Source organism: Larus michahellis, chromosome 12, assembly GCF_964199755.1.
Source record: "Larus michahellis chromosome 12, bLarMic1.1, whole genome shotgun sequence".
In the NCBI taxonomy this organism is placed as follows: domain Eukaryota; kingdom Metazoa; phylum Chordata; class Aves; order Charadriiformes; family Laridae; genus Larus; species Larus michahellis.
Window position 1 is genome coordinate 9,484,519 of NC_133907.1, and position 21,864 is coordinate 9,506,382.

General features: G+C 48.4%; 1 protein-coding gene across 4 annotated transcripts in view; it reads left to right on the forward strand.

The window, feature by feature from the left end:
* Window positions 1-21,864, forward strand: part of LOC141750115 (opsin-5-like) — a 44,157-nt gene that overhangs the window by 6,202 nt on the left and 16,091 nt on the right. For 2 of the 4 annotated variants that reach the window (XR_012589569.1, XM_074604726.1), the window contains exon 1: window positions 14,043-14,382. The exons of 1 other annotated variant lie outside the window; for it this stretch is intronic. Coding sequence is in view for 2 of the 3 variants with exons in the window: in XM_074604726.1 (XP_074460827.1) it covers window positions 14,314-14,382 (69 nt within the window). In the remaining variant the exon portion in view is untranslated. Of the gene's footprint in view, window positions 1-14,042; window positions 14,383-21,864 lie in introns of those variants that run through there. One more of the 4 variants, XM_074604727.1, reaches the window with a different exon arrangement.

Below are 21,864 nucleotides of genomic sequence, written 5' to 3' on the forward strand. Positions count from 1 at the left end.
ACATCCTAGGAAGCAACATATAGCAGAAGTGCAAAACCTACAGGACTTTGCCAGCAAGAACCCTACCTGCTAGGAATGGTCAAAACAAAATGTTCCTTGTCACAGTACAAGCCTAGGGTATAATCACTGTATTTTCCTTCTTGGCTGTTTCTGAGTGTGTAGTCTCAGGGCAGGTTGTAGGCATCTTCTGGTACTTTTCAGTGCTTGGTTTAAAAATCCTCTTTTTCCTTTCATTGTACTTCCTACTTCTCTTCAACAGGCTCAAAGCCTGTTGGCGAAATGACTTTTACTGAGCTTAAGTAGGCTGCTCACATATCTTGGGAGTGAATGTAGGTTTGACACTGATTTGATTCTGCTTTTTCTGCCTGCAGCTTATCACTCAAGCTCTCCAATGAAGGACTTTATTTCCTCAGTCAAATATTTTCCATATGACTAGATAATAGCTAGAGGCAGTGATTTTTCTGTCAGTGCTCGGCACTGTGAATTTTCTGTTCAGAAATCGTATGGCTATCTGAAAAGTAGTCTTAAAAACAAGCACTGCATTTGTTCTGAGTGACAGAATAAAATGAAGTGATGGGGTATTTCTATTTCCATGGCATTTAAAATTTGTCCTCTTTTTTTTTCCCCCCAACAAAGCTCGAAGTCACAGGGAGGTTCATTCATTGCCAGCAGACACCTTCCCTGTCAAACTCAAAGTCATGTCCCAGTTTCTCCATTTGTACTCCCTGGAATGTGGTGCTTGTGAAAGGCACTGGCTCAGCTGCTGGGGATATCCAGATCTCACCCACCTCCCTGATGGGATGTAGCCGAAAAGTTTGTTCCCTGCTGCGCTAATGTCATGGCACCCGTCAGCTCTGCCCCAGAAGCAGCTTCGTGAAGAGGTGCCCCATTTCCAGTTCTGTTCAGTCAACAGCTCTCCCATCGCCAGCAAACAAAGTGGGTTTGTGATTAGTGAAAATTGCCTGCTAGAAATCTGATAGAGACACCGAACTAGGTTATGCACCGGTCGCCGAGGCACTGTCTTTTAATCATGACTGACACAGTTTTATATTAAAAACAAAGTCTGGCACCATAATCTTTGGGCTGGTTTTATGCTAGCGGAGGACCACTGGTTACAATGCGGTTAAACCCGATCTGTACAACAGGGAGAGGAACTGAGGGTTCCCTCTTCTAGAATTAATACTAGATAAAGCCACAGGTGTGAAAGGCTCATTAAAAACTATCAGGCCACAGAGTAAAGAAATGTGGGAAAGAAATTGTGCCAGCGTAAAAGAGCAGTATGAATGGAAGATAAGGGGAGAAAGTTATTGGCCTGGCAGACCTTGAGAGAGGAGGAGAAAAAATTGTCTTAAAAAAAATTGCCCCTGATAACGAAGTGGTATCTAATGACTCTACATGCAAAAGTGACTTTTTCTTGAAATACTAGTTTTATATTCTGATACAGAAAAGCTAGGTTAGTAGCAAAGGAAGTTGATAGCTTTCAAAGGGAATATTAATTAGGAACCATTTGAAAGTCCAGCCAAAGATCTGTTTAAATTGATGCTTTTCTAATGGAAATTAATCTGCCATGTGTTTTCCTAAAATAAAATAACTTGATAAGAAACTAAGTCTGCATGTGTTCAAAGTAGACTTTGAACATTAGAAAATAATAAAATAAAAATTAAAGGAATTCACTCCAGAGTGTGAAATGCCTGGTGCAGGGCTGGTGGCCCTTCCTGGAAGCGCTGCTCTCAGGGCGAGGAAACACACAGGATGTTTCCTGTGTTGGTGCAAATTCTTGTGTCTTTCCACAATGTTTTCAGCAGCAAGATACTGATGCTTTGGTAGCTTGTTAAGGTACGAGTTAGCACAAGCTGTGTGCTAAGGAGGATAGTATCTTCCAGTGCTTTTGTCAAGCTGGTAGCTAACTTTCAGTTTTTGTGGGAGGAGCAGGTAGGGCTGGTAAGAACAGAAATATGTGGCTTTCAGAGAAGAGGGGAGGTGATATTTGGGGCATCTGTGGAAGGAAGGAGATTGAAGAATAATCAGTTTTCTAGTTATGTTTGCCTCTTTCTTTGATTTCATGTTACAACATTTTGTCAGCTGCTATGTATTGTTCCTTTGGTGCCGCTTAGAGCCGTGTTTGATTTATGCCTGTTGTTGAGATTTGCCTTGATAGTTGAGAATCTAGTCCATGATTCCGAAGGATGAAGCCATTCACCACTACAGAGGTTATATTTCTTGTCAGGTCATTTCACACACGTGGAGCCTTGTACAAAACCACAGCATACAGATCTCCATGCGCTTCTATTTGCAAATGGGGTTTATAGCATCATAGAATTGCCTAAGTTGGAAAGGACCTTTCAGATCATCTAGTCCAACCACAGTATGTTGGAACCTGCTTGGTTTGTCATATGGCCGTGTGGCATTTGCAAACTGGAGCATGATGTACAGCATCCTTGTGCAACTGAGACCCATGCTCCTTTGGTGACCTCTGGGAGACCTAAAAGTATTGAGAAAATCAGCCTTTGGAGTTGTTAATGAAACAGAGAGCCTTGCAGACTGGTTTAGTGAAGGATTTTAAAATACTAAATTTTTCCTTTCCTGGACCAAACCCAAATTCTCGGCACCAATGCCCCTTAGTGCTGGTAGGATTCTGGTGCTGCACGTGGGTGTGTTGAAAGCCATGAGGCACGCACTAGTCTGCCAGTGCTGGGGGCACCAGTTCTACTTTGCAAGGCCAATGTGAGACATGGTGAATGTTAATGGATCTGGCTGTGGGCTTGCAGAGGTTTTGCAGAAAATGAGACTTAAAGGCCTAATGCGTTCCATGTATCATAGGAACCTAAAAGCATGCCAATCTTTTCAGTTTTGTTGGGAAAAGCAGACAGGTATGTGGCATAAAGGAGATGCCACAGTTGAAGGACACAAGGGATGGCTGAACTAGTAAGTGCTCTTTGATCTCAGCACATCTGTTCCCTTTGAGATAACTTCATGAAACACATAGACCCTTTGCGCCATCCCCACAGCTCAGCCCTTGTCATTGCTATGAAATAGCCATGAGCTGGAAGAGTTTTCTCTGTACTGATGTTTAGAGGCATACTGTCAGGTACTCCTTGTTGTGACCAGGGTAACTACAGTCTCTGTGGATGGTCCTTAGCTGGTCTGAGTGCTGCCATATTTGGGTTTTATGCCCTTTGCTTTCCAGGCTTTTGTCTGATCCTAGGAAAGTAACCCCAAGGCATGTTTTAACCCTTGACTCCCAGCATTAGAGCCTGCTCCAGGACCTTCAGCTTGTTGTTCCACAAGTGTTTGCCCCTCTCCCCTCTGCTTTGGTCTCTTCACTAAAGTTTGACCGCTGAGAACCTATGGCAAGGGGTGAGGTGAGCTCTTCGTGGCAGGGGAAGGTGGAGAGGGAGCACCCTGGTTGCTCTGCCGGCTGTTGGCTCCTGGCGGTGCTGACAGCGGGTGGGATCCAGCCCCAGAGTGCTCCTGGGGATGCTGTGCAGTATCATGTCCAGGGCTGTGGAGCTGAACAGGGCTGGTTTGGAGAGAGCCTGGGGGAGGATCTTGAAAGTTAAAGGGTTAAACTCTGGCCAGCTGGACTTTAAGTAGCAGGCAGCATTCAAAGCACAGCGGACAAGTGGGATGTGAGAAGCCAGAATATGCAGGCACTGGGAATTGTGGGTGGCATTGAAAAGCCAAATACAAGAACAGAAACATATATTTTAATATATATTGCCATTACACTCACAAGCACAAATTGTGAGGGGGGAAGTGCATCTCAAGAGCAACATATGTGTTATCTCATGCCTCCGTCTAAGTATACAAGCATGGGATTAATGTCTATTTAACATAAAGCTGAAAATTTGGTGTACAGATGGTTGGAAGTTGGGCAACAGCATGTGTAGCTTGTAGCATAGATCTGTCTTAAATGAATGCCATCACCTAGCGTTGTTTCTCACAAAATGTTACCCTTCAAATCTGTCCCTAACCCACTTGCAAAGATGCTGAGCTGCCTCTTCAGCACGGGCGTACTCAGGAAATTATGGGCCAGTGAGTCTGACCTTAGGCTAGGTAAGAATCTAGTGATGATAAAATGAGACGAGAGCACAAAGCAGTGGGAGAAATGTGAGTTGTTAAAAATCAGCCAGTATGGCTAAATTTTGTCGGACAAATGTAGTGGGGTTTCTCCCCCAGCTTTTAAGGTGATGATGGAATGAGCAGAGTTGCGCACAAGAGGTGATGGACACAGACGTCTGTAAGACACTTGACACAGCAAGGCACAACAGACTGATGGGTGGCATTAGTAGGTACAAAATGTGCCTGGGAGATGCCAAAGGAGAAATTGTGACTGGCATGCTGAGAAACTCATGGCGGGCAGATTTCAGAGCCGTGCACAGACAGGTAAAAAGCAGAAGCTCACACCACACTGTGCAAAACAAATACTATCAATGCTGTCTGTAGGTGGGGAAACAGAGGCCCAGTGAGATGACATGACTCACCAAAAGGGAGAGCAATGGAACTGGAAGTAATGCTTTCCAGATTAGTTTCATTAGTATGATGTACTGTGGCTGTTTTGGTACATCCCTGCTCCAGGCAAGTAATTGTGGGGTACTGAGAGAGGGGACGAGGCTTTACAGAGAACCTCACTCTATGTTCAGGCAATTTTGCTTCATAATTTTCTTCTGTTCCTCTTTATGGTGATTTTCTCTGACTTTAGGAATCTGACCAAGCCTATCTTGAAAGAGAATTTATCATCTTTCAATCTGCTGTTATTGAGGTCAAATGTTACGAGCATGCTTTTAGGGAAATATCTTTGACCTCGTTGATTATGTTGTAGCTCTGTCTTTTCTAAAGCTTAGGACACTGTCTGCTTTATGAATGCAATTGAAATCAGCACTTTTATTCTCTGCTCTCTGTTTGCTCTCTAAAATTAAATGCTCTTGTGGTCTGAGTGGAAGCCAAGAGTGGTACTATGCAGCACTTTAGCTGCAGCTGGCTGGCTTGGAGACCTCTCAACTGGTCTTCACAAATTTTCTGCCAAGTGGGACGATAATGCTTCACTAAGATGCCCTGCTCGTGCACGGCAGCAAAGCTGGGAAGTGACTTACAGAGTATCTGCTGGTTTTGTCCCTTTGAGCCTCTCTGTAAGGGGCATAAACCAGCCACTTGAGTGGAATCCAAAGCCCTCTCTTCAGCTCCACACTCTTATTTAGTGGTTCAGTTCAGTTTTTTACAGTGTATTTAAAATTAATCTGCTTGTAGGTCCCTGGTTTTAGCTGAAATAATACACAAGTTGTCCTTCATGGGCTCTGTCCTTCACAAATGATCCTCTCGACTCATCACTACTTATTTTTATAGACCTTTCTTTATACTTGATAATTCTTTGAGATATTGGACTTTCACTTCCTGAAGACTACAAATTTATTTCAAAATCTTTTTGTTCATTGTCCTGAATGAATTTTGCCTGGCAGCTGCTGACATTCCTTTAAAATTTCCTGTGGCAGACCTGGCTAAAACATCACTGTGCTGGTAGCTTTGGGGCTTCATATCCCTGGGCTAGACATGGGCTGCAGGCAAGTCATGTCAGTGTTATCCACCCTGTTGAGTGCTTACCGGTTAATGGGTTTAATAGTAGGGTTTTCACAAGGGGTTAAATACCAGCTCTGTCAGTGAAAGGTTTTACCTCTAATGTAAGGAAGCATGAGTGAGAATTTGTACTGACCGAACTCTTCATCTCAATCATGGCCACTAAAGCTTTGTATCACCCCAAGAATTGCAAAGGTGCATTGTCGGTGTTGCATCATGGAGGTAACAAGGCAGAGTTTCAGTCATTTACCTGAAGTTACAGAACAGTTCATTAGCAGAGCTTGGAGCGGTTCCTGCGGATGAGCGTAGTGAGGTCTGTAGGGTGCCATGCAATGGGCAGGACAATACAAAGGCTGGAAGAAGGCAGCTGGGAGAAATGTCCTTGTCCAGGAAAATGAGATCCCAACACATGCTGGGGAATGCTGGAAAAAGGGTTTATCCAATTGTTTGTGGAGGTGATAAATGTTAGCAGGAACCTGATGGTGTGCAACCTTTAATTCTGGGAATGATAAGGGAAATCAATGTCAAGACAATGTTTTCTGTGTTTGTATAGGTTCAGAAATGAAGGCTCCACCCTGGCTGGGAGCTTGGCTTTGGCTGGTGGGTAGTGTTCCCACCATGTAATCTCTGTGGACTTCTGTGCCTTGAAAAATAAACTTCTTACTGTCCTTTGAGACAGGATGTTTTAAGAATGCAATTTGGAGAGTGGAAGAGGCATCTAGGAGCAAGGACTTTCAATGGTCTAAGCCAGCTGTCTCATGGTGGGTAGTCATTAGCCCACTGCCCAGTCACATTTTCTTTGTGTTTGATCAATACAGGCATTTCCTTTGCTTGCACCATAGGAACAGTACGTGAGTAGGTAAATAATTGTTTAGAATGGCTTGTGTGGTCTCACGTGGTCTTTTTTGCTCATATAAATTGCCGACAAAGGAGCAAGTCCTCCAAAGGGTTTGTTTCCTTCAACTCCCACCTGAAGCTTGTCCCTTAGCTCAAACAGATTTGGGCTGCAGTTCTGCTGATGGCCATGTACAGAGGACATCAAACAAGGGCAGAAGTGAATCCCTAGCAAGGATGTCGTGTGAGATTCGCCCTTTTGTTCTGATACTGCGCAGCATTGTGCTCTATGCACGACTGGCAAAGCAGGTAAGTGTGCCCATCTGTACGTCAAGACCTTTCTACTGCACCTGTGGCCATTTGGTTGCTGCCCCTCATGCTCAAAATAGAGCTGTCTCTTAGGGAACTCCCCTTCCTGCAGCTGCCAGCACTGGCCTGCACAGTGGAGATAGTGTTTGTATCTGGTACGGAGCCTTTTGCTGCCTGCAGATATCCTCGGTATCGGACACAGCTGTTTGGACAGTTCTCTGAGTCATTAATCCAGGTGAGTACGGAGATAGTTTCCTCCCAATTGTCTCTGCACTCTCTTGTCCCATGGACAAGAGACTAATTTTTCATTTGACTGAAGGACGAGGCTCCTTTCAGCTCCCTGGCAATGCAGGACACAGCAGCATTTGGCTTGGGCAGCGCAGCGCAGCTGGCTGACTCGTATTCCTCGTGACCGCCCCTGTCCTGGCAGTAAGACCCTTCCACGGGGCTGTGCTATTTCTGGCCACTCTCAGATTCGTGACTGTGTCCCCTTTCACGCAGGAGTTTGAATTCCCATCTCCTGCTGACATGCTGTAGTGGCAGCTGCCTGCTCCTGCACATGTTCACTCTGGCTCCCAGAGCTCCTGCTTCCCAGGTGAGCGACTGTGGGGCACAACAGCTCTAATTCCACCTCTCCATCCCATTACGCTGCTGCTCACCTGCTTGGGAGGTGATGGAAAGGACTCGTGTCTGAAACACCGTGAAGGGCAGAGCCACCCCCAGGGTCTCCATCTTCCCCGACCAACACGAAGTGATTATTCAAACCTCTCTCTCTCTCTCATGAATAGTTTTGATACCATGTTTTTTGAGCACAATATTATCAGAGCTGTTTTGCCACTTGAGCCCTGGATCCCTGCTCCCTGCCACTTTATTTTCGCCTCTCCTGGCTTGATCATTGACGAGACCAATTTGCAGTACGTGCTGCTTTATTCGGCAGGAACAAACTAGGTGTACAAGAGAGAAGAGTATTCCCATCCTCTTTGTAGGAGATTGAGCAATGTGCTTCCAAATCTCTGCACACCTGTACTGTCATTGATTCATGTTTCTGCGGACAACTCTGTCATTTGCATACAAATGACTGTGCTTCTTCCAGGCTTCGCTATGCCTCAGGCTGCAGCTGGGCTTCATGTTCATGCTATGGAACATGTTCCTAATCTGTATCTGTCACTGCTATTTAATGAACAAGCTAAACATCGCTTCTCTTGCAGCCTTCTCGAATGGTTCAGTTTTAATTGGTGTGTTGCTGACTGGTTTTCTGTTTAGGCTATGATAAAGAAAAGTTAAATGTTCAGAACAGATCTCTAGCTAGTGATGTCAGCGCATCTTGCAAATTTAAATTATGCCTCACAACATCCCTGCAATCTGCTTTCTTCTGAGGGGGAAACTGAGGCAACCAGAGGTGACCAAGGAAACTGAGAGTCCTAATGCTGGAAGCAAATCTATTGTTGCCAGTGCAGGGTCACTGGGAATGGTCCAGTTGACATGTCTGTGTGCTGGCCAGGGGCTGCTCTCAGTTACCAAGGGCATCAACTGAAAGCTCTGGAAAATCTCATTGCAGTGATTTAAGGGAGACCCATCCATGACTGTCTGCTCTGTTCCTCTGCCGGACACGAATGTCGCTGCAGCAGACTGCAGGAAGCAGCATACTCCTGTATGTCAGTACCTCCAGTCCCAGACTCGTGTTTCCTTATAAGCCTTCTTTTACCTGAAACACTCAACTTTGCAAAGAAATAGTTCCCGAGTGGTAGAATTTCTTCTTTCTTGGCTTTGCGCTGAGAGTCTTCTCATTTGAGAGATTTCCGTAAGACTTTGTTCCTAGAAGTCATTGGAATGGAAATGAAATTTTTCACTGGACTTTCAGATGTGCCAGTTTTACACTGAAGGGGAATGGTATCTTCATATACCGCTCAATACCTGAGTTTCTAACATGCATGGATATTAGTAAGTGTTATACTTAAATAGGTGTTGTCTCCTTACAGTTTTCTAATAGAAATGCCTGTCCCTTTTTAAAACTGAAATGTGTGATTTGAAGAGTTGTGTGGGTTTAAGTTCAAGGTGTAGGCTGCATCTTTCATTGCCTGTAAAGGTCACTCATGTAAGTAGGAATAGCTATTTGTAAGCAACATTATCTGCCAACAATATAGGTTTCATGGACATTTTGCCTGAATAATTGCCTCTGTTGATTCTGTGTTCAGTGCTGCCATTGCCAGAGACCTTTAAAATGGGTGTAACCATGTCTGTTGTCATAAAAAGGAAGAGAAACACCATGGCTTAAGACTAAGAGCAGAAAATTGTGATTCAAGACTGAACTTGAGCCAAGGAGATCATCAGGAATGAATTAACTGCCATTGGTAATCAGGAACGGGCCACTTACAAAATTCCTCAGACGCTAGAAGTCTGTGGATTTCAGGATAGTCTCAGTCTCATGATTGACTGCAACGGTGTAGAGTTCGTCCTGCCTCTTATTCCCTCCGTACTTTTATCAATGATGGAAGTGCTCGCAGAGGATCCCGGATAACCATCTAATTTTAAAATAAAACATTTTTATCACCAAAGCACTAAAATCCAATAAATTCACAAATGACCTCCCAGCTGTACTGCTGTAAAAATACTAAATGGAAATCTGAACTCCATCAGCCCTTCACTTAAAAACAAAATAGATAAATACATTGAAGGAACCAGTAACAGTTTGGGAATGCAGGAGGTCTGTGCGATAAAGCTGACACTTGCTGCCTGGGCGATGGATCAGTAACAAGGAAAAGCCTAAATAGCATTTTTATGTAGCTGAAGCAGCTTGTGGATGCATGTAGCGCATCCACAGAGCTTTCTGTTCAAAAGGCAGAGGCCAAAATCTCAGCCTTGGTCATTAAAGCAACCATCACAGACCGGAAGGGCTGCTTGATTCGCTCTCCGAGCAGCACAGCCGTAAAGGAGCCTGTTTGGCTGCAGCTCGCTCTCAAACCTGTCACCAGTGCCAACACAACCATCTTGCCATGGGACGCAGGCTGCTTTGGCGGCTGAATGGCAGATGTTCACACTCACCAGCAGCATCCACCCAAGGAGCTGGCCGGGACCTCCTGAGCCTGGGCCGAGTTCCAGGCTGAGGTTGGAGCACTGCTACGAGTTGCTCACTGGAAACAGTAAGGGGTGAGGCCCATGGGGCATTTGCTGGGGGTGTAACTCAGGTCTGGTTGAAGGCGTCATCCCTGCGTGACAGTGACTCCATTTTACTTTGTTTACATGGCCTTTGATGGAGGAAGAGCAAGATCTGAATAAGGGTATAAAAATTTGAGCTTTAGGGGCAAGGTGCACAGTTCATGCTGCATTCTTAGGCACCCTAGTCTAGTTAGACCTGTCAGTGGTCTTGGCAGGTGGTCTAGAATTTTGTGTTATTGAGGGAATTAATGGCTAATTAAAAATTCTTTAGTCAGATTAGTACCAGATGTTTCATAAAGCACTGTTATAAACATCTGCCCAGCTGCCTTAGCAAAATCCAGTTTGATAATGCAGAGTCCTACTGGTCTCCAGTTTGAGAAAACATACTTGACAAAGTTTTCATTTTTGGATCAGGTTTTTGTAAATATTTAAAGATTTATTGGATTAATAGGTCTTTACAATAACTCCAGAAGCACTCTTCTACTTCTTGAATCCAAGTAGTGTCTTTTTATACACAGCAACAGCCTCTGAAGATGGATGGCAGCTCTTAGTTTGATTGTCAATTACGTGTTTATACTCTGTTTGATGGATAATTTTTTCATGGTGATTTACTCTTCCTCATAATTAGATGTAGCAACTAGAATATCTTATGTATTATGCTGGAATTTTCTTCTAATGATGCTGTAGCTGGATGGTCTCAGACACCTGTTCCACAGCAGAGCAAGCATGGGGAATTAACTTTCCACCACACCAGTCTCTTTCTTTCTTCTTCTTTTTTTTCCTCTTTGAATCATTTTAGTCTCCTGGTATTGGGGAACTTCCAGTGGTTTCCCAGGATATTCCCTATGCCCAGTTGATGTTTGTTTCTCTTGTCTTTATCTAAGTTACTTCCTTGCAGATCTGATCAGCTGGCTTGCTGCCTTTTGCTGGGCAGCAGCATCCCTCCTCCTTTATCTCAGAAAACCAGATGCTCTGCCACGTCCCTTTGGTACCCCAAGGAATGCTTTTTCATTTCACCGTCAATGCAAAAAAATGGCCAGAGATGGAAGAAACATACAGAGAACTGAACACCGGGCAACACTGGCAGCACTGCCCGCAGCCATGTATCCTCTTGTCCTTGGCCTCTTAAAAACAGCTTTCCCTGCTCTCTGTCGCAGAGCACGTACTGCAGGGAGGGTGAGAGCTCCCAGCCAGCGATTGCCGCTGGGACAGTGTTTGGTGTCAGGGTTGATATGCAGAAGAGAGGCATGGCTGTGCCTATTTTCCATGTACAGTTATTACACAAGTAAATTAACTGTAAGCACACATCTCCATAATGAACCCTTGTGTGTGAAAATGCCCAGTTTGCATGGGAAAGGTTGTAGTATTTGCACATACAAGTTAGGTGCACAATTTTGAGGTTTAAATGACTGAACGCACTGGTATGCTTACAAATGCTTGCAGTCAGCATCTTCCAGCACAGGGGCAGAACCACAGGGAAGGAAGTCCAAATGCAGCCAGACGGGCGGTTCCCAAAGTCTCATCTCCTCCTTATCTCCAACACTATCAAAGTTGTGCTGCCTACATTTTGATGGGGTGCTCGCGGGAAAGGGTTCTGTATCTGGTGGCGAGCTGGTAGTTTCTAACAGGCGGAGGGGTACGAGTTTCAGGTTACTTCCCACCATCTGGACTGCAGAAATGCTGAGCTGAGGCTGGGCAAGGACGCAGCGCGGCGAAGCCCCTCTGATGGGTAGCAGCTGGGCTGCACTGTCCTTTCTTCGCCTGGTGCAAAAGTGATACCCGCGTCCTCGCCGGGCCAGCTGGGGAGCAGGAGAGCCGTGCTGAGGAAGCAGCGACCTGCCCTGAAAGGCTGAAAGCCTGAGCAAGCAGCAGTGAATATAACGTTTCATTGCTGCAGCTGCAAAACAAGGCAACTTCGGTAGATTTTTGTCACTGTGTGTAGAGCTGGTTGAAAGCTTTAGGAGGTGAGCCATGTTGTTCTTTGCCTGTGACATGACTTACTGGGTTCCTCTGGACGGGAAGATGTAGCATGTCCACATGTGTATGCATGTGCATTTTCTTCCCCTACCAGCTTCCCTTGGCTGAAGGAGAACCCAGATGCCCGTTTTGAAGAGCTGCAGTAATTTGGTTTTGTTAGTTTGTGTTCATTTTCAAGTTCTTTGTAAGAAAAAGAGCCCATAGGCTTCATTTCAAAGATGGAATCTGGAAGGCTTGCTCCTAGGTCTGGAGGCTGGCATTGGTAAAGGGGAGGTCCTGCCAGCTGCTGCGATGTCCTTCTGGCTCACCGATGGGCAGGGGAGTTCCCATGTCCCTGTGCTCACTGCCATTCCCCTCAGTTTTCTGTGATTATGCTGCAAATTCTGCATTCATATGCTTGAAATGTTTTATTACATGAAAAGGCTTGTTTGATTTGATTAGCACAGACTTACAAAAGCACCTGGAGGAAGTATCTTCCAACAGGGAAGCTGTTCTTGACAGGAGAACAGGATTAAACAGGCATTTAGAGAGTTAAACCCTGGTGTCTTTTGGAGGCATAGCTGGAACGGAGACCTTAGACCAACAGGATCTGCTGTACAAAGCTGCCTCAGCTGGGCCAAATGGGCTCCAATGGATTGGGAGTAAAACAAAGTACTTACAGTCTTCAGATTGAACGCGAGTAGGTCTCTTCAGGAGGTGACCAAAGAGGAATCAAAAACTTCTGGTTAGTCTTCGCCCGTGGCCCATGGGTCAGAGAGGGAGAGACAGAGAAAAATGAAAAAGGATTGTAGTCCCAATGCTGTGTTGAAAGGGGAACAGGGCGCTCTGGGCTGCCTGCCTAATCACGGGCTGTAACCTGCATGGCAAGTCTTTTCCCCTTCAGAACCTTCTGCCCGGCAGCCAGACATATTAGTTCTGGGACAGGTGACGTTGTGTAGGTTTGACATACCTCTTCTGTTGTCCTTGTAATGCTGCCAGCACCCTATGGTCATTCCCTGTCGGTCGGGCTCATGTTCCTTTGGGGGACTGATAGCTCAAATATTCATTCTTTCTTTCTTGGGGGATGGGGTCGGGGAGAGGGAGGAAGAAGGGAGAGCTTAGAAAACAAAATTAGATCCTTAAGATAACAAAGGCTATACCAAAACGTCTAGGATTCACAGCAAAAAATTATGCTTCAGGTCAATTTTTATTTCTAGAAATCAACCTGTTGGTTCAATCCCAGATCAAAAGTACTCCTTTAAAGACTTGCTCTGTGCCTCGACCATCGCCATAAAAAAGTGATGTCGAAAGAGTGGTAGGTCTGGGTTTAAGCACAGCTCACTGTGTGCTTAGGTTTTAAGAAAAAAAGCTGTTCCATGAAGTCTAGTTTCCTGCAGGTGTGTTTTTCTGTTTCATCACCTCTGTAACCCCTATCTCCTCCATCTCTCTCAAAATCTCTTGCAGACAATAAGGGGTCTGTGGGTGCTGCTTGATCAGCTGCCCCATGGCATCTCCACTGAGCTTTCTCACCTTCTCAGCCAGCTCCTTTGGGTCTTTCCCCACTGCGCAAACCAAGTGGGAACTAAATTATCTCAAAGATTTCAATCCTGCTTCTAAATCTGGATGAGAATGGCTGATGAATGAAGGGCTATTGGGGAGGAGCAGTGTTGCTGAGGAAAGACAGACCGAGATGGAGGTCTGTTTCCCAAGGAAACTATGCTAAAAAAATAATGCAATTGTGCAAACGTGCCCACAAAGTTTAGTAACCATTTGCAGTCCCTGTGTACAGTGTGGTGTGGAGTGGAAAGTGCTGCTGCTCCTGTTTTGAGCTTGTGACTCTGACGAGGACTCTCTGTGTCCCACGGCATGTCACTGAATGGTGTGTCTCGGGTCCATCCCAGGTGAAAGGGAGGAAATGGGGCACGTTCCCTGATGGATGTCGGGCTCTTTGGGTTAACGTTGGCCTTGTGGAGGGGACTGCACAACGGGGCCTCAATCTTGGCTGAGGCTTTTGTGTTTCTGGAACACAAACAACAACTAACTTTCAGTTTATAATAATCTCAGTATGTATCTATTTACATAGCTGTTTAGTCCATAAATGTTTCTCATGAAGGCTCTTTCCAAAGCACGTAGAGTACATGAGGCTATTGCTGTGCTATTGCTGTCCATTTTTCCAGCTTCAGGGTTCCTTTCTGAAGCAAATATAAGCACCTGAATCCAAGCTGACTAGCAGTCCTGACAATATTTGGAGTTCTAAAAATGAGCACTAGGATTTTTGATATTGTTCCCATTTCTAACTGGCAACTAAGGGAAAGCTCTTGGTGTGGAGAGAATTAACAAAATGCATGGTTAAGTGATGGTCATGACTCGTGTTTTGCCAAGCAGAGACAGGTCAAATGATTTGGGTGGAAAACAAAACCCAGCTCCGCTTGGCAACAGGCTCAGCACATCGATCCCCACCTCCTTGTCTCCTCTGTCACTCCGAGCATGTCCTTGGAGCACCTCGCAGCACAGCATGGGGTCGTGCCGGGTGGCCAGCCAGATCTTCGTGGAGAGGTGAGTGAATTACCAGCCTGCTTCCCTTGAGGGGGGTGAGAGGAGGTGGCCAAGGGGAGAGGAAAGTGAGCCCAGGGATGCTGAGGCCAGGGGTGCTGCTTTAAAGTATGCTCTCCGTGCCTCAGTTTCTCTTGCTATGAAAATAGAGTCTCTGAGGCCAATTAGTGAGGGTGTGCGGCTGGGAAAGGAGGGTGCTGGGGCTGGGTGCTTGGTGGGGAGGAGGGTGCCCGGGCCGAGCTGGCCGTGCCAGCCCTGCAGAGCAAGAGCTGCCCTGGCAGTGGGGACAGTGGCCCTCGGCTGTGCCCAGCGCCGCGGGCGGGGCCGAGCACGGTGCGGGGCAGAGCCCATCGCGGTGCGGGCAGGGCAGGGGCAGGGGCAGAGCCTGGTGCAGGGCAGCGCTCAGCCCGGTGCGGGCGAGGCAGGGGCAGAGCCTGGTGCGGGCAGGGCAGGGGCAGAGCTGAGCCCCGTGCGGGGCAAAGCTGATCCCGGTGCGGGCAGGGCAGGGGCAGAGCCGATCCCGGTGCGGGCAGAGCCCGGTGCGGGGCCAGAGCCGATCCCGGTGCGGGCAGAGCAGGGGCAGAGCCCATCGCGGTGCGGGCAGAGCAGGGGCAGAGCCCGGTGCGGGGCAGAGCCCATCGCGGTGCGGGCAGGGCAGGGGCAGAGCCGAGCCCCGTGCGGGCAGGGCAGGGGCAGAGCCCGGTGCGGGGCAGAGCCCATCGCGGTGCGGGCAGGGCAGGGGCAGAGCCGATCCCGGTGCGGGGCAGAGCCCATCGCGGTGCGGGCAGGGCAGGGGCAGAGCCGATCCCGGTGCGGGGGGCAGAGCCCATCGCGGTGCGGGCAGGGCAGGGGCAGAGCCCGGTGCGGGGCAGAGCCCATCGCGGTGCGGGCAGGGCAGGGGCAGAGCCGATCCCGGTGCGGGGCAGAGCCCATCGCGGTGCGGGCAGGGCAGGGGCAGAGCCGAGCCCCGTGCGGGGGGCAGAGCCCGGTGCGGGCGCGGCGAGAGCGGAGCTGTCCGCGGCCGCCGGTGCTGAGCCGCGGTGGCTCCCGCCGCTCTCCCGCGGGCGCGGAACCTGCGCCCCCTCCGCCCCTCCCGCTGCCGCGGGAGCCCCGGCAAGTTTCTGGCGGCGCAGAGCGGAGCGGGCAGCGCCGGGGGCTCCTCCGGGAAAGGTAAGGGGGGGACCGACCGCGGGGGAGGCGGTGCCCTCGGACATCCCCGGCCCTGGGTGTGGGGAGGACATGGTCCCCGTGGGTGTCACCAGGTGCAGGAGGGCAGGAAGCCGAGCTGTGTCCCCGGGGCTGTGAGACACGTTTCCCGGGGGTTGATGGAGCAGCAGGGCAGTGGTGTCCCGGGCTGGGCATGGGGACCGGCAGTGCCAGCCCTGGGTGACCTCTGCTCCCCGCCTGGGCAGCCTTGGGCACCGGTGTGAGTGTGTGAGGGACACATCTCACTGAGAGCTTTAGGGTGCGTGGGGTTGCACCCCCTCTCAAAGGGGCTTGCAAGAGTCTGGGGTGGCTAGCAGGGGGAGGCAGAAAGCTGACTTGTTCTGTCTGTAACCCATGGGGATGGGCAGCCCTGGCAGAGGAAAACTCTGTAATCTACAAAGTGGTTTGGGGTAGGGGACTGGGGACTCCCTTTCCGTATGCTGCAATCTGTCCTTCAGATACTGATCAGTCACTCAGATATGCTCTTTTGCTCTCCTGTGACTTTTTAAGGCTTGCTTTATTTGCTAGGCAGGCAGCAGTGTCTAAGCTTCCCCTGTGCTAGGAATTGCAGAAATCGATTCTTGCTATTTACTATTGAAAGAGACTGGAGGTCAACTGAGTTTCCAGGCTCATCAGGTTTCCTCCTCCTCTCCAAGAAAGGCTCTGGCTTTCGTTGGCTGAAGAAAAGCAGCTGTCCAAGTCTGGACAGGAAAAGGGCAAACCCAACAGTCACACAAAATAAAATGTATGTTTTTTCAGGTAGACAGTGCATGCGATCAGGCTAGTCCCGCTATGCTAGTGTTCTCTCAGGTGCCAGATACGGACATGGGATGTAGGCTTAGGTTTGATTCTTCCTGTGAACACAAGAATAGGGTCTGGGATGCAGAACACGAGGGTTTCCTGGTAATGTACCTGTGGTAGCAGCTGCTTGGAAAACTTCATCTCATTTCGAAGTCTGATTAAATTGAGGGGAAAGGAGCTTTCACAGTCTGTCTCTTCTCAGAACAGAGTCTGAGCAATGAAGCTTAAATCAAATTCGGCAGCAGCTTTGTATGCCCAAAGACTACGTGGCCAAGCAGTTTGATTTTAAGGGGCTGCGTTGTGCTGGCTGGGTAGCCCCGATGAGACATTCTTGTCTGAAGTCCCTCCCAGAGGAGTTACAGATTTAGCCTTGATTGAGCATAGTCACGTTTTTGAAATGTTTTTGAGCTGTAAGAAAACTCCAGCAGCTGTTTCTGTCAGAAATGAGTGTGGATGTGTTTAGCACCTGCACTGATGCTTCTGCAGCTTGTGGCCCCCCACTAAAGAGGGCAGCAGAGGGGGAGGCTTGTGCAAGCTTCCCTCTCTGTCGCAGGCTCACCTGAGGGAGCAGCGCAGAGAGAGGGAGGCCTTTGGGCAGGTTTCCAGCAGACAAGCAGAACCAGAACTGGTTTGTGAATTGGCAGGGAAGCAGGTCACTCGCTGTCTTGTTTCCACAAGGGTAAAGACCATGTAAGCACCTCCCGCAGCCAGGTGTGAAGAGGTCCCGGCATCCCCCTCACAGAGGAGCTCAGACAAGTGCACCCCCTTCTAATGCATCTGGGGGGAAAAGGCTTTACAAGCCCCCAGTGAAAGCAGCAGGGGAAAGTCAGAGATTTTTGCAACAGTTCTTGCACTGATCCTAGCTTCACTGGCCTGTACGCTGCACATAGCTACAGTAAGTTCACAGGATCTAGTTTATGATTTACTTTCAGACACAAAAATGATAGCTTTCCATATTTCTATAAAACTGATTTATTGTCCATGTGTCAGTGACATCAGCGTATCTATCAGTGCAGGAGATGCTTTTTTATCATCTTCTGTATTATGATGAGAGATGTGTGCTTTACAAATAGCTCAAGCACAACCATAAAAATAAGGCCTTATCCCAAGTAATATGTCAGGAATAGAAGTTCCTCTCCCCTGGATTGTTGTTACTTTTTGCCAGCTTGATCTCACAGGACACTTGTAGGTCCCCTGATGTATTGCAGGATGGAGACCTGCCAGGGATATGAAGGAAATAAAGTCCTGCAAGCTTTGCCAGTTCTCTCCTTCCTTTGCTGCGTGTGTGCACGCACGCTGAGGAGCAGGAACAATTCCTTCCAGACTGTTCATGCTGGGCCTTGCCCTGTCTCATCACCAGTGCAGCTGTGTGACCACAGTCCCTCCTTTTTCCCAGGCTCCATGTTCTTAATACACGTATGCTTTGCTGAAGCATCTCGGAGAGGTGGTGTGCGTGCGCTGTGTTCAGCATGCCTGCTTCCAAGGGCTCTTGAGGAAGAATGAAATATGGCCTAGGGGAGAACTATGCATTATGAGAATTTCAAGAATTATTTGCTCAGCCCTAAATAAAGGTTGTTTCCAATTAGGTTAATGAAGGACGTCATTCTCATGGCCAGAGTCTGGTACAGGGAGGTATAAATCACCTGTCCCTGTACCATGGACACTCTTTACCCTCCAAAGAGCACAGCAGAGTAAAGGAGATTTTCACTGCTGTGAAGCAGTTAGTGTCCAGGGTGCTCTGTGGAGGAGATGAACCCAGCAGCCCCCTTTCACCACCAGCGCTGTGTCCTCCTGCCCACCCATAGTACATGGGGGGCTGCCAGTCTCCAGCACCTCAACATCCTCCTCTCCTGCTGGATTCTCCTCTGCACCAGCTTTTCTCCCGGGGTGAGTGACTCCCAGTCCCATTCCCGGGTGCCACCCTGCAGCCTGGGACATCACTCCAGCACTCTGACCCTTTGGCTTGTTCTCGCCCAGCTTGCACCGTTGCAGGGCTCTTGTCGCCAGAAACGGCAGCTCCCTTCCCTGTGGCCTGGTGTGTGCAGGGATGGTCAGAGCAACAGGCAACGCTGAAGGTACTTGTGTGGACAAGTGGTGTAAATCAGTGCCGCAGACAGAGCTAACTGGATAGTGTGTGCATTCATCCCAAAGGCATAGGCTCATAGCTTAGTGCCTGCATCCAAAATGTGCCTCGGGGAGCTCTGTCCATTTTTTAATCTGTTTGTGCTTAAGGGGAAAGAAAAGAGTCACTTTCTCAAGAAATTCTGAAGAGAAGCTTAGAAGCTGATGAATATGTAGCAAAACCTCCTCCTGCCTTCCCTTTCCACATCCACAGTGTCATACTGTGGGTCTAATAACTTGGTGGTTTTCTAATAAATTTAACCTTAGCATCCATTAAAATGCTTTGGCACACGAGGAAGGGGAGAGGTGGGCTCCTAAGGACATTCATCATAGAAAGCACATTGAGATTGGATTTTCGTTAGCTGTGAAATTAAATACTCTGAAGCAGCTTTTTCACCCCGACAATTATGAATATGCATCGGAGTGATGTTCTCACCCTGCCCTGTCTGCCCCTGCATGTGCTGGTGAGGAGGAAAGCCCCTTTCCTCACAAACCTTTTAGAGGGTGGGCTGAAAAAGGGAGAGGTTGGGCTCCAACCTTTTCTGCTTCCTTGTGATGGAGAAATCTCGTCTGATAACTTTTCTGCACCATCCTGTCAGTACCGCCTGCTCCCTTCAGTTAAAGCCTTAGATCCCCTAGTTCTCTGTCTTGCAGCCGGCAGACTTTAGTCTTCCACTGAAGCCCAGATGTGCCATCACTGCTTTTTCTTCAGATAAAACGACTCACAAGGTTTTAAACAAAACCTGAACACAAGCCCCATTTATTTTGCTATTCTTTATGAGTCACTGCGTAGTATGGCGAGGATTTGAGGCTAGGGGCAAGATTTGCACAGAGCAGGTGAAGAAAGGTCGGGAAATGTTTCCCTTTTTCCTGATAGGGATTTCCAGCACTTGTGTCCAACAAGTCGGGATTGTCAGTGAAAATCTCGTGGGAGAACCTAAGTGTCCACTGGACAGTCAATAAAGGGAGAGATTCAGCTTGAATCCTGGGCGCGAAAGCATTTGGAGCACTTGCAAGGGGCTCACATCACAGGGGCAGTACCAGGAATGTCCTTGTACTGAAATGATTGATCTTGTAAATGGAGAAAACAACCACCTCACACCCTCAGAGCCGCTGTGCTCACCTCCTCAATGATTTTGCAGCCTCTCTGCGGTCAAGCAGCGTGTACTCGATGCCCAGAGCTTGCGCTGGGGTGTAACTCACCGGAGGGCAGCGGTTGGGCTGGTTTCTGCGGGCTGCCCGTGCAGAGGGAGCACACCTCAGTCCCGGGGCCTGGGGCTGCCCAGCTCCCAGAACAGGTAACAACGGGTTTGCCGTTGGTTTAATATCTGCTGAAAGATGGGCTCAGCACAGAGCGGGGCGAGGAGGGACAGCTTAAAGCTGCCTGGCATCACCTCTGTGCTGGTGCCTCTGGGATTCACGCTCTCCGCTCAGGATTCCTGTTTATTCGATCCCCCAAGCTCCCAAGGAGCAAATGGGAAAGGCCACCCCAGCTGGACACCAGCACGTCCCAGTGCCTCGGCTGGGCAGGCAGGGAGGAGCTTCCCAGAGCTGCAGGGGCCATCATTCATCCCGAGGACACAGAGAGGGGACAGTCACCTTCAACATAAGCCTGTAAGTGAAAGCCTGCGAGCAGGTGGCGAGCCGAGCAAACTGAGTTACTCTGAGAAGCTTTTAGTGTGGTGCAAGTGCAAAAAGATCAGGCAGTGACTTGCTGTCTAGTGCAGGCTGAGGAATGGCATGCAGCTTCCCAAGTTCATATTTGCTGGGATAATTTCCTGCCTAAACCTTTTTCCCTCCAAGCAGAGCTCAAGGGGGATCTTGGCCTATTGCTGCTCAGACTCCAACCTTGCGTGCCCTGGTTATTATGTCGTGTAGACTTTTACAGCGGTGGCCAGGGAGTTTGCCCTCTGCCCAGAGCAGCTGGAGAGCCCATGCGAGTGGGTGGAGGTTACAGTGACTCCTCCTCACCTTCTCATGAGCAGCATCTGCTGCTGCGGGGCTGTGCTGACAGTGCTTGGTGCTCCGCGCTGCGACCAGGCGAGATGAGAGGGTAGGAGGGGTGTAAAGCAAGCACCTTGTGAATTATGTTTGCTAAGAAAAGCAAATTGATGCAGCTGAAGTATGTCATGCAAATGAGGACATTCAGATGTGTTGCAGTGGTTCAAGGCTACCCCAGTGCCAAAGTAGAACGGAGAGAGCAGCGTCCACCAGCCAGGAAAGCGTAAGGAAAAGCAGATCAGGGGAGCGAGTACCTACAAAGTGTGTGCTGGGCTGGCAAGGAGAAGTCCTCCAAGTCAAGTTGCTGCTCTGACACTAACATTATAGTATTTAAAGTAGGAAGCCTCTAAGATGCAAATGTTAATATTTTCCTCACGTATTTTAGCAGGCTACTATTAAAAGGTAATGATTTTTTAAGGCTGAACATGAAAACCACTTGTATATAAATACAAGTAATGATGTATGAGAAGTTGCCGTACTGTATTTGAACGGTAACAAGACAGGGGACTTTTAATGTGTTCAAGGAGCAAACTAGCCGTGTGGCTGCCAGCCTGCTGGGCAATCACACTGCTTGGCATGTTTTCCCATAGGTGCTTGCGTATCAAATCCCCAGGGATGGCAGCCTCTTCCAAACCGGCAGATAACAGCTGGAGTTTAGCTCCTTGATAAAGCACGCGATGTTGTTAAATGAATGCTTTGCACAACAAAAGGCTGGAAAAATCCCAGGTGTGGTGGTCATTTCTCCCAAGTGAAAGATTGTGGCAGGAAGCTCTTTTGCACTGGGAAACCCAAACAGAAGAGGTTAGACCTCCTGGCTGTGCGTTTGCCTTCACGATGTCTACGCAGTGCCCCAGACCAGACGTCCCAGAGCCAGGCAGGAGGCTGGGGCATTTCAAACCAGTACAGTTCCTCTTTCTCATCACCAAAAGCCAATAAATGAGTTGGGGAAAGAGGCAAGCGTGCTGCACAGCTTCCTGAGCACCTCTGTCAGTTTAGCAGGATGATGTAAGTTTAAAATCACATTTATATCAAGCCCTCAAACCAGTAACCTGTGCAAAACATGTCTCAAGGATGTGGGAGTCTGCCAGCAGCACGAGGGCTTTGGCCATGTCTCCTAGAGTGAGTGAGCGAGCCAAAACCTGGCTCGCTGTTGCTCCTCCTGTCTTCAGGGCGTGACACCTGTTTCTCTGCAGCACGCACTTGCCAGGGCTGTTTTGCGCAGACCAATTCTCTTGCTTTCTGCCGTCTGTGTTCATAAGGGGAGCAGGAACCATCCAGGGAGGTCAACAGAGTGAATTGAGAACCATGGATGACCATTGCCGCTCCCATTAACTAAATTAACCAGCATCCCGCCTG